Here is a 16,451-nt window from a genome sequence, read left to right as displayed (position 1 = left end):
GGGCAACATTTTGTTCATCAGGATGTGTTCAGATAGTGAGATTGTGCATACTTGTGCAGATGTGTGCTGAAGGGTGTAATGTTTGTACAGCTATCATGATAACACTGATTTCCCTCCTGTTAGTTTGTCATCCAATCAGAGAATACAGATGGTACCATGTGACTTAGGTGGTCAATCGCATACCATGAATAAGGACTAATTGAAAAAAGTTGTTCACAAAAATTATAAAATTCGAATTCTATTCCCAGACAATCCACAAACAGAAAAAGGGCTAAATTGGTCATTATGAACAATTCTGCCAGCTCGATTTATCAGGCTTACTGTATACATAAACAGTCGGGGTGGGAAGACGGTACATGGTTTGGGTGGGGAATGATAGTTTAGAGGGGAATTTCTGCAAAACAGAAGTGGAGGTCATCTTTGGATAATGGCAGAGGCCTGAATCTATGAAATTTAACCAAGCTCTCTCCAGCCAGTCAAGTGGAACCCAAAATTTCATTTCTCATCGTCAATGCCTTTTGTGTATAGCAATGCTCTTGTATTTAAGTTCCTTTCTGTCTGAAAGATTTGCTCTAGTTTTTATTTACCAGAAGAGGGTAGTGGTTTTAAATATCTATATAGGTATTTTTAAAGTATACTGTAGTTAATAACTTTGCTTTGCTTCATGCTTCTTAGAACTCTAATACATAGTTAACTGGTGGAACTCACTGTCACATGGTATTACTGAAAAAAGAGCTTGACAGGATTGGGAAAAGGTTTAGACAGGTCTAAAAGAATTTCTGGAATTTCCTGGTTTGTATAAATATTCATAAAAGATATCCACACTTATGCTTCAGGACATAAACCAAGCATTAACAACTTGGGATCAGGAAGAAACTTTCCCCTTGACATATTGCATAATTGTCCATGATGGAGGCTTTGAAATCTCCCTTATTAACTGGCTACGGTGGGATCCATGAGTCTGGATTAGTGAAACACTGCTCTGAACAGCTTGCGATTCCTATGTCGCTATATATGTGGTTCGACAACAATTGAGAGAGTTTGGTTTTTTAGTTAATTTGCATATTGACTTTTGGTCTATTCTCACTACAACCTTTTACATTTATTTGTGAGAAAATTAACCTTTTAAAGGTGTAACCTGTCACACTTTGAAATTTGTACTTGAAAAGGTTATTTTCTTTTAACTATAGGTGGACGCCCCAAATCAGATAATCACCATTGAACAGTCTCAGTTGGACCGAAGCAAAAAATCTTTCAATCCTGTTAAGTAAGAATTTTTTTCTCCCTCCCCATTCTCCTCACCAGGAATTGTTGTTCCATGACAAATAGATGGTAATTCTAGGCCTGGCCCTAAAGTCTTTATTCAAGCAAAACTCTAATTGACTTCACTGAGTCACAAAGTGAGGAGTGCATGTCAGCCCTGGGGGAGGGGGAGAGGCTCCAGCTGTGAGCTCCGCCAGCTGGAGCCCCAGACAAAATGTGAAGAAATAGCAGCAGTGAAACTGACAAGAGTGTCAATTTCATTGCTGCTAGCTTTCCTCCTGTGAAACTGAGCCCTGGACTGAGCTCACAGCTCAGGCCGTCAGCCCTGGTGGCTGAGAGGGCTCCAGCTATGAGCCCAGCATGGTTGTTAGTGCCCCACAATGCCCCACTACAATTTGTGCAAGTGCTCCTGGTGAAGACACGCACCACCAGCAGACGGAGGGCAGTGTGGACACTGACAGCTGATTTCATTACTGCTGTGGCTGACCTAATTTAAGTCGACCTAATATTGTAGCGTAGACAAGCCCTAAGTCAAACTTACTAAAAGCCTTTTGTACTTCCTCATACTTCCTTTTCCTCTCGCTGCTGATAGGCTATTTGTGTCAATATCAGACATCTCCTTTCTAAACCTGCTTCCCCTGATTTATTGCCTGATCTCCTCCTCAAGTGTTGCAACATCATAGCCATTCTCCTGAACTGTTAATGTCTCAGTTGGTTTATGTAAAAAGGCCCTTGTCTCTCTGAAACACAAGAAATGCTTTTTTGGGGGAGCGGGGGCTTTATTTTTGGTAAAACATGTTTGCTAGAGGATTCTTTGAATTTTGATGACATATGTGTCTTTATTGTAGCAGGCACCCAATGGTTGTGTAGAAATGCACATTCCCCCTCACACCAGCAACCAATCCAACAAAAAGCAAAGAGACCTGAGACTTTTAATTTATATGCAGAGCTCCTGAACACTTGGGACTTATACCACAACAACAGTGTTTACAGGAGTCCCTGGCAGCATGGACCCCCAGAGCACTAGAGAGCCAGAAGCAGAAGAGGGGGCACTGGAGTTGATTTGGAGATGTGGGGCACAGATGGCTTGGAAATCTCCAGCGATCTACAAGATCTGTGTGTTCCAGGCACTCAGAACTGCCTGTTCCATCTGAAGTTTAGGGGGATGGTTAAGAAAAAGGGCAAGGGGAAGTGTGCATGTCAAAGCCTACTCCTAGATTCATAGATTCATAGATACTAAGGTCAGAAGGGACCACTCTGATCATCTAGTCCGACCTCCTGCACAGCGCAGGCCACAGAATGTCACCCACCACTCCTATGAAAAACCTCACCCATGTCTGAGCTATTGAAGTCCTCAAATCATGGTTCAAAACTTCAAGGAGCAGAGAAGCCTCCCTCCAGTCAACCATGCCCCATGCTACAGAGGAAGGCAAAAAAACCTCCAGGGCCTCTCCAATCTGCCCTGGAGGAAAACTCCCTCCCGACCCCAAACATGGCAATCAGCCAAACCCTGAGCACATGGGCAAGATTCACCAGCCAGATACCCAGGAAAGAATTTTCTATAGTAACTCAGATCCCATCCATCTAATATCCCATCTCAGGGGATTTGGCCTATTTACCCTGAATATTTAAAGATAAATTACTTACCAAAATCCCATTATCCCATCATACCATCTCCTCCATAAACTTATCGAGTAGAATCTTAAAACCAGATAGATCTTTTGCCCCCACTGCTTCCCTTGGAAGGTTATTCCAAAACTTCACTCCTCTGATGGTTAAAAACCTTCGTCTGATTTCAAGTCTAAACTTCCTGGTGGCCAGTTTATACCCATTTGTTCTTGTGTCCACATTGGTGCTGAGCTGAAATAATTCCTCTCCCTCTCCTATATTTATCCCTCTGATATATTTATAGAGAGCAATCATATCTCCCCTCAGCCTTCTTTTAGTTAGGCTAAACAAGCCAAGCTCCTTAAGTCTCCTTTCATAAGACAAGTTTTCCATTTCTCGGATCATCCTAGTAGCCCTTCTCTGTACCTGCTCCAGTTTGAATTCATCCTTTTTAAACATGGGAGACCAGAACTGCACACAGTATTCTAGGTGAGGTCTCACCAGTGCCTTGTGTAACGGTACTAAAACCTCCTTATCCCTACTGGAAATGCCTCTCCTGATGCATCCCAAAACCGCATTAGCTTTTTTCACAGCCATATCACATTGGCAGCTCATAGTCATCCTATGATCAACCAATACTCCAAGGTCCTTCTCCTCTTCCGTTACTTCTAATTGATGCGTCCCCAACTTATAACTAAAATTCTTGTTATTAATCCCTAAATGCATAACCTTACACTTCTCACTATTAAATTTCATCCTATTACTATTACTCCAGTTTACAAGGTCATCCAGATCCTCCTGTATAATATCCCGATCCTTCTCCGAATTGGCAATACCTCCCAGCTTTGTATCATCTGCAAACTTTATTAGCACACTCCCACTTTTTGTGCCAAGGTCAGTAACAAAAAGATTAAATAAGATTGGTCCCAAAACCGATCCCTGAGGAACTCCACTGGTAACTCCTAATGCGGGAGAAGTTCTGCAAGGATTTCCTCTCCTCCAGCTCCCTTCTGTGTGCCCCGTTATATTTTATAATGAAAGGCAGGAAGAGCTGGTGCCATAATATTAATCCAATAATGTATAGGTCTAGTGGATACAGAGTCTGCTTTATTTTTCAGTTCAAGTCCTATTGTTTGAGTTTACTTAAAATCTGTCTTTGTGTCAGATGGATCACACAAAAAAAGTATGTACATTTTTGAAAAAGTTTGAAAAAGAAAACAAAAAAGCCCTTTTAGCTGCAAAGCAAAATATAATGTATAGCAGAACAGAACAAAAAAAAATTCTATAGGGGAGTAGTTTGTCTAGAAACCATTGCCCAGGGATCAGTGTGCTTATATCACATGTATCTTAGTAGTTTGACCTCTGCTAAACGCTTCCCTTTTGTTACTAATATAAATATTTCAGTTGCAATCGTGGACTGGAATTGACTGCTTCCTATGACTCAACATTTGCTTGTGGTGGTAGAAATTTTGACGAAAACAACCCTTTCACACAGCAGTGTGATTTATGGGTAAATTCATATCACTTTTCTACATGGATAGAAACATCTGACCAAAAACATTTTGGATGTACAACATACCAAGAGAAAAGCAGCAAAATTCCATAATAGAGCTCTGTGTGGTTCAAAAGCTTCTCTCTCTTACCAACAGAAGTTGGTCCAATAAAAGATATTACCTCACCCACTTTCTCTCTCTAATATCCTCGGACTGACATGGCTACAAAAACACTGCATGTCAGATAGATATGACATAGAGAAAAATCGCCACATTAAGTTTCAGAAAAGGTTACATCTCCTATTAAAAAATCCACAGAGGTGAATGCTGAATTGGGAAATGGGGGACAGATTAGCCCGTAGCCTTTTCTGCCACGGTTCTTTTTCTAGCTACCAAGGAATAGATTCTCAGCTGGTGTAACTTGATGTAGTGCCACTGACACTGAAGGAGTAACATTGATTTACACCAGATGAAAAGTGAGTAATTGGACGATTCTTTGTCCATGAAAAAATGTTTGATCAGATCATCATTACATGCAATAGTGGACACAAAAATGCAAATCAAATATAGGTAAAAACAAACAGGAGAGAAATTACGGTTTAGTTAATGTGTTACTGTAGGTTGAATGATCTATAGTAGTGTCCTAAATTAGCAACAAATACCCATATATGTCCATGGGCCTATTATGTGCAGCTATGTATGGCTCTTGGTGCAGAGATACTTAGTATATGAATATTACTAAGAACCCAAATATTCCCCCTCTTGATTGGGTACTGTATATGACTGACGACATTCACTCCCTTACTCAACTTCCTGACAGAATGTTGTGATCAATTGGTTAATGTGAGGCTGATGTGCTTTGGCACCTAAGTTGAAAGATGCCATAAAAGAAGAAAATGTGACATTTTTATAAGTGGGGGAGCATTCCACATGTACTGAGGTGCCTCTGCTGACAGCTCAGTATATAAAATCGGAAAAATGAAGCATGTTAATCAGCTTGAGCAAACCTGCAGGACAATCAGAAGTGGTCTAGGTGGAGGGTGGTTTGCCTCTTAACTTGTTTCCTTTTTCTGTTTTAGATTTGATCTACCAGCAGACCAGGCAACCAAAGTGACACTGGGAAGGTTACATTTCAGTGAAACAACAGCAAATAACATGAGAAAAAAGGGAAAACCTAATCCTGACCAAAGGTAGCATGATGGCCCTCTGGGGGGTGGGAGTGTAAGGGGGGAGTGACCTGGCTTACAATGAGGCAGATATAATCTGTGAAAGTTTGTGTTGCCAGCTCTCATGATTTTATCTTGAGTTTTATGGTCTTTGGTGTCTTTCTTGAAGACCCAGCTCCTGAAGTTTTAGAATTACGTGAGAGTCTGTTTTCATTTTACTATCAAAAAAAGAAAAGTTTCTAGTCCTCATGGTTGCAGCACAAAGCTGGAAAATATCACCCAAGTCATACTTTAACGGCTCGGAAACCAGAATGCAAATAAAAAGAAACCTAGATATAGAGTTTAAAAGCTTATTTATTTGTAGCCAATTTCATGAGTTTTGTGGGGCCTGATAAATGATTTCTTGAATGGTTGGAGTTGGCAATACTGAAGTCTTTCTATTGGCTTCAATGAGCATTGGCTCCAAACAGTATTTAACAGAGAATGAATGAAAAAGAGAGTAAGTGTTAATTTTCCTCCAATTCTGCAAAATAAGTTGTATTTTAAACATACTACTGTTGTTGGTAGGAATAATTTGGCCAGAAAAATAGTGAGACAGTCCGAGTCTGGACCCCAAGAGGAGGGGAAATGGGGACTGGCAGGGTTGTAGGAGTAACCAGGCTGATAGAAGCCAGGGTGAGACCTTTATGTTGGTAGACTGGCTACTGTTATCAGGGCTCTGAGGTATGGCAGCATAGTATTAAGACATTCAAAATTATAAGGCAGGCAGTGACAGAAGCCCTTACTGGTCAGGGTACTGGTCAGGGACCTTACTGGTCCCTACAGTCACAGATACATTATGCCTGTGAGATTATTTCAACTTTCTTGTGAAATCATTGAAATTAATTTCATATTAGATACTTCATGCTGGTGGTTGGACTATATGCTGTCACTCAGGACCAGTCCTATTTATTGTCTGCACATGTCTCTGAAAGGATCATTGTGAGGGTAGGTACAAGTTTACACGTTCTTATTTTCTTTTCACAAGGGAGAATTTTTTGGTTATTGTTGGGGCAGTGTGCATTTTATAATTGTTTTGTAGTACACATGGTGATTTAGGGATCTTCATATTTTTGAGGGCTTATTTTGAGGCTATAAATAGTTCTGTATATCTGTGTGTGTGCATGTGTGAAAGATGGACACGTTTTAAGAGGAGTACATATTGAGAAGGGAGTGAGAAGACATTCAAAAATATGGGGAATTTTAGAAAGCTCTTGGATTGTTTTTAAATTATGCACCGCTTGTAATTTACAATAGGCACCTGATACTTTTGAACAATTAATTTTTGAAAAAGCGTATGTGTTTCTATCATATTTAGGAAAAGGAATTTAGAGTAAGGGACATCTTTTGCTCTGTCCTTTGAATATAACATTTAGGGTAGATCCAATTGGACCCAATTCTGCTCATTTTTACATATGCAAGGAATCCTTCTAAATAGGACTCCCCATGCAAGAAATGTCTACAGGATTGGACCCATGAGGGGTAGTCTTCCCATGATTTTTAGACTGCAGTTCTATTTTCTGAAGAGTAACTCAAAACAGCATCCTGAAGTTCCATATTTACACTCTCTTGATTATTTTTGTATCAATTATGCTCAGTTTGCAAATAATAATTTCTAACTTCTGGGCCTGCAATCTGTCTGAGGTTGGGAGTCAAAAACTTCCCCGTCCATGCCTCATCACCCATGTCAAATATTCTGCAGGCTAATTTATGCCCTTCATGACACCTGTGCAGTCCCATTGCGTTCAACGGGCTTAGTACTGGAACTTAGTAAACAACTGTGTTGATGAGGTACAAGGTAGGACAGAACCCACAGCTCGTGTTGTTGTAATTGTGTTGACACTGCAGGGTTAAAAGGAGCTGAAAACAGTGAACTTTTATTTTTCTCATTGTAGTAAAATACGTTTGACTCTGACTACACACAAGGAATAGATAAGCTAAATAAAAAGAAGCTATTTTTTATAATCGCCATTGGACTGCACTTTAAAAGAAAAGTTCATGTTCTTTTTTGTAGAAATATTGAGAATTAAATAAGATGAAAGAGAACTAACATGTAGAGCTGAAAAAATAATAGATTTTGCAGTTCACTGTCAATGCCAACAAAACAAAAATGCCACAAATTGTTTTCTATTGAACCGGAAATGATTTATTTTTTTAAGTTTTTGGTGAATTATAAAAAATTCTGGGTGAACGAAACATTTTGTTTTAATTTTGAGCATTTGTAAACAGTTTTGTTTTTTTTTTTACAAATTTTAAAATAAAATTAAAGGTAATTTCAAACCAAAGTGATTTCAGACAGAAAAACTGAATAATTTAGTTTAAAAAAATGTCAAAGTGAAACCAGTTGATTTTTTTCCTCAATTTTTTTTCAAAATGGACAACTTAGCAAAACCAATGTGAATTTGCGAAATGTTTTTCACTGAAAAAAGTTTTTATTGAAAAATTTCACCCAGCTCTAATTACATGTGCCACTGACCTATTATCAGAAACATTTAATGTTTTTCTTTTTAATAACATACCTACTTCTTATATAGTACTTTTCATCTGTAGATTTCAAAGAGCTGTAGAAATGAGATCATATACACAGCTACTATAGTCATGTAGTATTTTTGTGTGTGATACATGTACTTCATAACAATTTTAATAATTTGTAATAACGAGGCCTAGGTCCTCCCCTTCCCCTTTTAGTTTAGTTGGGGGGTGCGCATGGGGCAGGGCAGTAATTGCTGGAGTCTGTTCATTTTTGTTATAAACATTTTTTTTAAATTGCCCAGGTGCTGAGAGCTTGGGCTAGGTGTTCTTTTGTGGATGGATGTAGTATACATTTCTATAAATCAACTAATGAGGTCTGTGCTACTTTATCTCTCCTGTAGCCTCTGTTTTCAGTGCTCTGCTCCCATGAATAACTCCAGTGTCTGCCTCTGCTGCTCATAGTTTTTCCAAGCAGTAGCAGCATGAAACTGATCTGAGTCTTGGCAGGTTTTCTGTTGCTCAGATTATTTTGAATAGCAGCAGTAAAACTGACCCAAGTACTATAATTTTGCTTTGCTGCTGCTTGGTAAAGCAGAGCTGTTGGAGCTGTCTGTTTGCAGATTCAGGAAGACAACTGCATTTTTGCATCCAATTCACATTTGGATCATTATCTTATGAGCCATAAGGGCTAGTATCTTAATTTTTGCTTTAAATGAAAGCTTATGTTCTGCAGAAGTTCATGGTTTAAGCTCCCACACCCACCGGGGGAAGCATATCAGATGGCACTAGTAAATGAAAGTAGATTTTTTTTTTATCACTTGTGCCTATGGTGCCAGTCAAATAAATAAATGATTGAATGGACCAAAATAGAGGACTGAGAATGTAAGCAATGGCAATATCAGTAAAAGGGACTATAGCGGTGTTCTGGTCTGATACGTTTAGAATGGAAGGCAGGGTCATGTATATAAAGACATCACTTACTGCAGTGTGTCAAAACTTACTGAATGCATTGCGATGGGAAAAGCATACACTCTAGTCCGCCATACTGCAGAGTTAAAGATTAAAGAACTACAAACTGAGTAGTGGTTAACAAGCACATCAGATCATACTCTAATTATGACAGTTAGAAGTGCACAATTCTCTGTATCACAGATGGTGTAGCCTTGCGAAAACACAAGGCCTTATAAATGAGTGCTGAGTTTTTGGCACATAGGTATTTTGTTTAGATCCACATTTTAATGCCTGAATTCAATGTTAATTTTTTATGTTTAATAAGAAAATAAACAAAAAGCATTAGGATTTTTGTTCATTGAGTTTTTTTCTCTGAGAGCAAGATTAATTTTATTTGATGTGTCCAATGTAAAGTAATAGAGTTCGGACAAGGGGTAGTATTTTGTAGAATGTGTTGACATGCTTATTTAGGGGTCCCTCATTGAAAATGACAGCTGACTTAACGTATGAGTGCAAAAGTTGTATATATTACAGATGTTGACTTCTCCAGGAACTGCTGTTTTTAAACCTTGCATGTATCCAGACCTATGCAAATATGTTTGAATATGATGGAAATTTCCATGTCTCAGTTGATAAGTGGAATTCATCTGCTAGCTTTGATTTGTTGCAACTGCCATTCCAAAGTCAATTTATCTATGTCCACTTTAATCAGCAATGTTATTATCCATGCAAAAAAAAAAAGTTAAGCCGCTAGAAAATCTCATTGTTCTATTCTTTTCCTGAGGCATCTTAATAAGGTTTAGGTTGTTCAAAGCACTTAGGGGTCATGGGTTCAATATGTTGCTTAATTGTTGTTTTTTTGTTTCTGGAAACATCCACGAGATGCTAAGTGCTTTTCAGATATAAAAGAAGGCTGAGTCTCGGTCACAAAGAGCTTAGATTCTAAAAGACACAAACAGGCAAAGAGAAGAGGAAATTGGTACAATGTTGTTGTTAAAGTAGCACTTTGGAGCCCTAGTCCTGGACCTGGACCCCATTGTGCTGGATGCTGGACAAATACAGAACAAAAAGATAGTCCTTGCTCCAAACAGTTTACAATAAAGAAGTGGTAATCAGCTACTTCAAGTAATATAGTTGTGGGATAGTTTCGTAAACAAGTTATTCCTAGATACCCACAATGTGGACAACAGTGTACCTTCAGTCTGATTTACAGTCCAGAGTGTGTGCATGTTGGGAATGCAATATGCATGAATTCAAGCCCAATCCCAATCCCATCTCTTATCTGTTCAGAATGGACCTCGGATGAAATACAAGGAGTGTCTGAAAACGGGTTTAAAAAAAAAAAAGAGAGAGAAAGAGAGATCTGTATGTTCAATGGGTTTCTTTAGGGAATGGGGAATCTTTCAAGTCAGATGTGTTAAAATCTGCCTTTCTTTCTCTTGTCCAGTGTCCAGTCCTTAGTGAGCTAGTAGGCCAGAAGACAGTTTGTTGGAAAATCAGAAATGATTCTGAGGTCTGATCGCAAACCTAGTTACTCGAAAAGCTTTGAAGTTGACCATCTTCTTTAACATTATAGTAAAATATAATACAAGAAAAAGCTTTGCGGGTACTGAAAATGTTCTAGATGGGAAACATTTCTTTAGAGGTTATCCATTTTGATGTGTCAAAGTTCAAAAATGTAGTTTAAATGTGAAATATTTGTATGGCATTTCATATTACTTTGGTAAATTGGATAAAGCAATAGTAAATCCGTGCTTCTGTGTCTTTGACTGTAACAAATGTTTTCAGGCATCTAACCCTGGGCAGTTTGAGAATGACAATGATGTGTTGTGGCAGCGAGGACATGTTCCAGAGACCATAGTCTGTCATGGTCGAGTAGGAATTAACACAGATGCACCAGATGAAGCGCTGGTTGTCTGTGGAAATGTGAAAGTGATGGGAACAGTCATGCATCCATCTGACAGTCGAGCAAAACAGAATATCCAGGAGGTGAGTAATGTGGAGCTTTTAGGGCATTTACATTTACACCACAGTGCATGTATGAATTATGTTTCTGACACACATGAAGTAGATTCTGTTATCCTAGACACGTCAGAATGTTGGCCTTAGGAAAGTGAATGCACTGCTTGCGTTGTGGAGCCATCTTGTTTGAATTGGGTGGGGGGGACTTTGAACTTGAATGAGGCTGTGTCTGTAAATGAAGTGGTTTGACTGAAATGTAACTGGGAATACAAGTAAAAATAATTGGTTAATGATGAATAGGGAGATGTTTGATGGCAGCTATGTCATACTTCTCAATATGCTTGTGAAACCCTTGATATGACTCTGATTCTTAATATTGGAACCTGTGAAACCTTGTCTTTGTGCAATTAGGTTGACCTAACTGAGCAGCTGAGAAGAATAGCGCAAATGAGGCTCGTTGAGTATGACTACAAGCCTGAATTTGCATCTGTAATGGGAATAAACAGTACCCATGAAACAGGTATTCAATCAACTCTTCTTCTGTTCTAGTGTCTGTCATTTTATATTTGTAGGTTGTATCATAATGATTAATTCCCTGGCATTCTAATCTCATTTTTAGGATCCTAAGGCCTTTTGCAGTGTTTTTCTTTTAAAACTGATGCGTATGAGAATATGTGGGTATCTGATTGTGTGTGTATGTGTCTCCATTTTAGTAGGTGCAATCAGCTGACGTTTTCCATGCTTGGTCTCGGCCCAGAGGTGATGCACCTTTCTTAAGGCTTTAGCCAAATTGCTTCAACCATTTTTTTGTGTATTTGAGCATTTAAAACATAAATCCATATTATTATTTACCTGTATTACCATGGTACCAAGGAGCCCTCATCATGGACCAGGATCTCATTGTGCTACATACTGCCTTACATATATGGGCTGAAAACTTGTGCTTAAAACAAAACAAAAATGTCTATTGAGACTTGGTTTCTTTTGTAAATCTTGTGGAGATCTAAGGTCCAAGACAGGATGAATACTGTCATGTCTCTTTTCCTTTGTCTATAAGTGATAAGTAATGGTCAGCATGGATGTGTCGAGAACAAATCATGTCAAAGCAATCTAATAGCTTTCTTTGGCAGGGTAACGAGTCTTATGGGGTGGGGTGGGGGACGGGGGCAGGGGCAGGGGGAAGTGGTAGATGTGACATATCTTGACTTTAGTAAGGCTTTTGATATTGACTTGCATGACCTTCTTATAAACAAACTAGCGGAATACAACCTAGATAGAGCTATTATAAGGTAGGTGCATAACTGGTTGGAAAACCATTACATAAGAACATAAGAATGGCCATACTGGGTCAGATCAAAGATCCATCTAGTCCAGTATCCTGTCTTCCTATAGTGGCCAATGCCAGGTGCCCTAGAGGGAATGAAAAGAAGAGGAAATCAGCAAGTGATCCATCCCGTTTCCCATTCCCAGCTTCTGGCAAAGTTTGCAGATGATACCAAGTTGGGAGGGGTTGCAAGTGGTTTGGAGGATATGATTAAATTCAAAATGATCTGGACAAACCAGAGAAGTGGTCTGTAGTAAATAGGGTGAAATTCAATAAAGACAAATGCAAAGTACTCCACTTAGGAGGAGCAATCAGTTGCACACATACAAAATGGAAAATGACTGCCTAGGAAGAAGTACTGCAGAAAGGAATCTGGGGGTCATAGTGGATCACAAGCTTACATATGAATCAATGGTGTAACACTGTTGCAAAAAAACAAAAAACAAAACAAAACAAACATACATCCATCATTCTGGGATGTATCAGCAGGAGTGTTGGAAGGAAGACATGAGAAGTAATTCTTCCGCTCTACTCTGCACTGATTAGGCCTCAACTGGAGTATTTTGTCTAGTTCTGAGCACCACATCTCAGGAAAGATGTGGACAAATTGGAGAGTGTCCAGAGAAGAGCGACAAAAATGATTAAAGGTCTAGAAAACATGACCTATGAGGGAAGATTGAAAAAATTGGGTTTATTTAGTCTGGAGAAGAGAAGACTAAGGGGAGGGGGACATAACAGTTTTCAAGTACATAAAAGGTTGTTAGAAGGAGGAGGGAGAAAAAATTTTCTCCTTAACCTCTGAGGATAGGACAAGAAGCAATGGGCTTAAATTGCAGCAATGGCGGTTAAGGTTGGACATTAGGAAAAACTTCCTGTCAAGGTGGTTAAACGTTGGAATAAATTGCCTAGGGAGAATGTGGAATCTCCATCATTGGAGATTTTTAAGAAAAGGTTAGACAAATGCCTGTCAGGGATGGTCTAGATAATACTCAGTCCTGCCATGAGTGCAGGGGCCTGGACTAGGTGAGCTCTCGATGTCCCTTCCAGTCCTATGATTCTATGATCTGACTTCTACTTGGTTATTTTTGATTTAGTATTTGTAATTGTTTTTTCTTTTCCCTTCCTCTTCCTTTCCATGTTGTTTTCTCCCTTCTTCCTCAATGTTCACTTTGAATCAGAGGTTATATTTTTACCCCGGTAACCTTTGTGTTTGTTGTTCCTTCCTTCCCATCCACTCCGTCCATCTGCATCTCTCCACTTCCCACGCTATATGGAACCAAATGGGAAGAGAAATGTTTCACGTCACTGTCTCCTCCCTGCCCTTTACATGCTCTTCAACTTAGGTGTAGCAAATAACAAATTGCAAAGAGCAGAAAACTTCTAATTATTATTTGTATTGCAGGAGCACATTCAGACCTCAAACAGAATCAGGACCCATTGTGCTAGGGACTGTCCAAAACATATAGTAAATTACAGCCCCTGCTCCAAATTGCTTGCAAATCTATTTACAAGAAAGAAACAAGTTGAAGGAGAAGGAGCTTCCTCATAGGCAGTAGGATGTTAATTATTATTCCTCCTCATAATACAAAAACACGTCAATGAATTGGAAGGGCAGCAAATCTGCATGATCATCGGTGGTGATGAGTTCCATAGGCTATTGTAGAGGCCAAGAGTTTGGAAATTTTACAAAGGATTAGACAACTAGAACATTATATTAGATGAGATTAAAAATTAAGGATAAAAGCCCTCTTGTTTCAGAGAATAAGCCAGCTTCTAACTGAAGGTGAAGTTAGGAAGAAACTTCTCTTAAGAGGAGGTTATTCCAAAATTGTCAGTTCTGGAGTTTTTTGTACTTCCCCTTAAGCATCTGAGTATGGCCAATATCAGAAATACAGGAAATTGGGCTAGGGACCCACCTGGTCTGTCCCTATAGAGCAAATTCCATATTTCTAATTGAACCATCCAGTAAATAATATATATAGGCATAAGCAGATAGTAGTTCTAGATAAGGGAGTGGTGTGGTTTAGAATGGTGAAAACTAAAATGATAAAAACCTGTAACTAGAGCTGCTTGAAAATTTTCTGAGGGAATGTTTCTCCACCAGAAAATGCTTTTTTGTCAAAATTGAAACATTTCGTAGAAACATGCCTGGATATGGGAAAAACAAGCAAACCAGAATGAAGCATTCTAATAAAGATTATTTTTCTTTCAATTTTTTAATTTTATATTTAGGTAATATAAAATACAAAGTCAAAACTGGAATGGAACATTTAGATATTATCAAATAAATGTTTTGATTTACCTGCAATAATAATAATAATTAATATTTTTTGAATTTTGGTTCTCAGAAAATTTGTTTTGTTCCATTTTGGAATGGAAAAAAATAAAAATTGCAGAATTTCCTACAAAAAGGAAAATCTGGTTTCTGCTGAGCTCGACTTTTAACTTTTAGGATGGCCACATTAGGGAGAATACAAATTACAATCTGAGAGTAAATTTTTTTTTTACACTAGTTTTTCATTATTTTGCAAACAGGAATAATAGCCCAGGAGGTGAAAGAGCTTTTACCGACAGCTGTAAAAGAAGTTGGAGATATTACCTGTGAAAATGGAGAAAAAGTAGAGAACTTCCTCATGGTTGATAAGGTATATTATTGGTTTACTGCCATTCATTTATACAGTGCTATGGTACTGGACATGAAACAAAGACTTTAAGACAATGCATTTTAAAAAAAATTCAGTAGCAAATGCAAGTGCTTTTTTGCCCAGAATCAGCCACACAGGTTTTGGCATTCAGAACTAATTTGCTTTTTTTTCCTTTGGGGAAAGGAAGCTCTGCTCTTGAACCATATTTTTTATTAGTCCGGTTGTAGGACTTGGTGAAGATCCTGGCTGTCCAGTAAATCAATTTCAGTTTAATTTTTTGCTGACCAACAACAATTAATTTCCTTTTTCTTAATAATTTGGTCATGTGCTGCAGAAACATTTTTAATGGTCTTGAGGCAAAATGCATTAAAACGGAAATTACAGTTAGAGAGTTGCAAGTAAATAGTTCTTCTGGATTCTTTAAATACCTGTCTCTGTTAGTCACTTTTGGTCTCCAGTGTCTGATTCAGAATTGCTGCCTTCAGTTCTCATTAAGGAGTCATGTGAAAAGGTCTATGTGGACAGTAAGGGCCTGATCCTGATGCTGCATGATGTTGCGTGTTTGTGGACCCCTGCCCCCATGTGGAGCCCCATTGAAGTCTTGCACAGGAATCTGCCCACATGGAGCTAATATTCAGGCCAGAGCTTAATATGCTTCTGCCAGTCAGGGGTATCTTAATCAGCCAAGAGTGAAATTTCATCACACTAACTTGATCACTAATTATTAAGGCTCACAAATAGGTAAGAAACTTCTGCTGGACCACATATTTTGTGTTTGTCAAGATGCAAATGTCAGTCTTTCAAATTTGAATTGATCTCCCCCCGTAGGTATTTGACTAAGAGGTTTTTTTTTTAATTATTTGAACTCTCAATATAGTAGTATTTTAATTGAGAGATACTTAAAATGAAGTTTCAGAGTAGCAGCCATGTTAGTCTGTATTCACAAAAAGAAAAGGAGGACTTGTGGCACCTTAGAGACTAACAAATTTATTTGAGCATATGCTTTCGTGAGCTACAGCTCACTTCAGTGGAAAAACTGAATGCATCCGATGAAGTGAGCTGTAGCTCACGAAAGCTTATGCTCAAATAAATTTGTTAGTCTCTAAGGTGCCACAAGTCCTCCTTTTCTTTTTTTAAAATTAAGTGTGGTCACACAAAATTTGGATAGAGATGTCTTAAGATTGGCTGCTCTAGCTCTGCCATTATTACAACAAAAAACTTTTGCGTCGGAAAGTTTGAATTAATGTAATGGTTCCTAAGAAGAATTAAGCACTTGTGGTAACTTTCTTATTCTAATCCTATTGCTTTACACAAAACGTAAAAACTAATTCTGTGTGGGTTTGTGAAGTTTCTCTATCTTAGACCATTATCATAACTTCAAAATCCTACAGTATCAAATGTGTATGGTACACAGAGAAATTAACATGCTTTAATGATGAAGATAATGCAGTGTCCTGCTATATTCTGATTTGTTGTTTCATAAATGTGTAGTCATAAGCAGTGATAAGCTGCCAAAATCTTAACAAGG

General features: G+C 38.4%; 1 protein-coding gene across 1 annotated transcript in view; it reads left to right on the top strand.

The window, feature by feature from the left end:
• The window catches only part of MYRFL (myelin regulatory factor like), a 73,643-nt gene that overhangs the window by 24,582 nt on the left and 32,610 nt on the right, over window positions 1-16,451 (top strand). Inside the window, exons 8-13 of the mRNA XM_038372943.2 lie at window positions 1,191-1,267; window positions 5,444-5,554; window positions 6,427-6,517; window positions 10,781-10,981; window positions 11,366-11,474; window positions 14,814-14,923. Coding sequence (XP_038228871.1) covers window positions 1,191-1,267; window positions 5,444-5,554; window positions 6,427-6,517; window positions 10,781-10,981; window positions 11,366-11,474; window positions 14,814-14,923 — 699 coding nt within the window. The remainder of the gene's footprint in view (window positions 1-1,190; window positions 1,268-5,443; window positions 5,555-6,426; window positions 6,518-10,780; window positions 10,982-11,365; window positions 11,475-14,813; window positions 14,924-16,451) is intronic.

Source organism: Dermochelys coriacea, chromosome 1, assembly GCF_009764565.3.
Source record: "Dermochelys coriacea isolate rDerCor1 chromosome 1, rDerCor1.pri.v4, whole genome shotgun sequence".
Lineage (NCBI taxonomy): Eukaryota > Metazoa > Chordata > Testudines > Dermochelyidae > Dermochelys > Dermochelys coriacea.
Note: the sequence above shows the minus strand (reverse complement) of the source record. Positions and strands in the feature narration are given on the sequence as shown.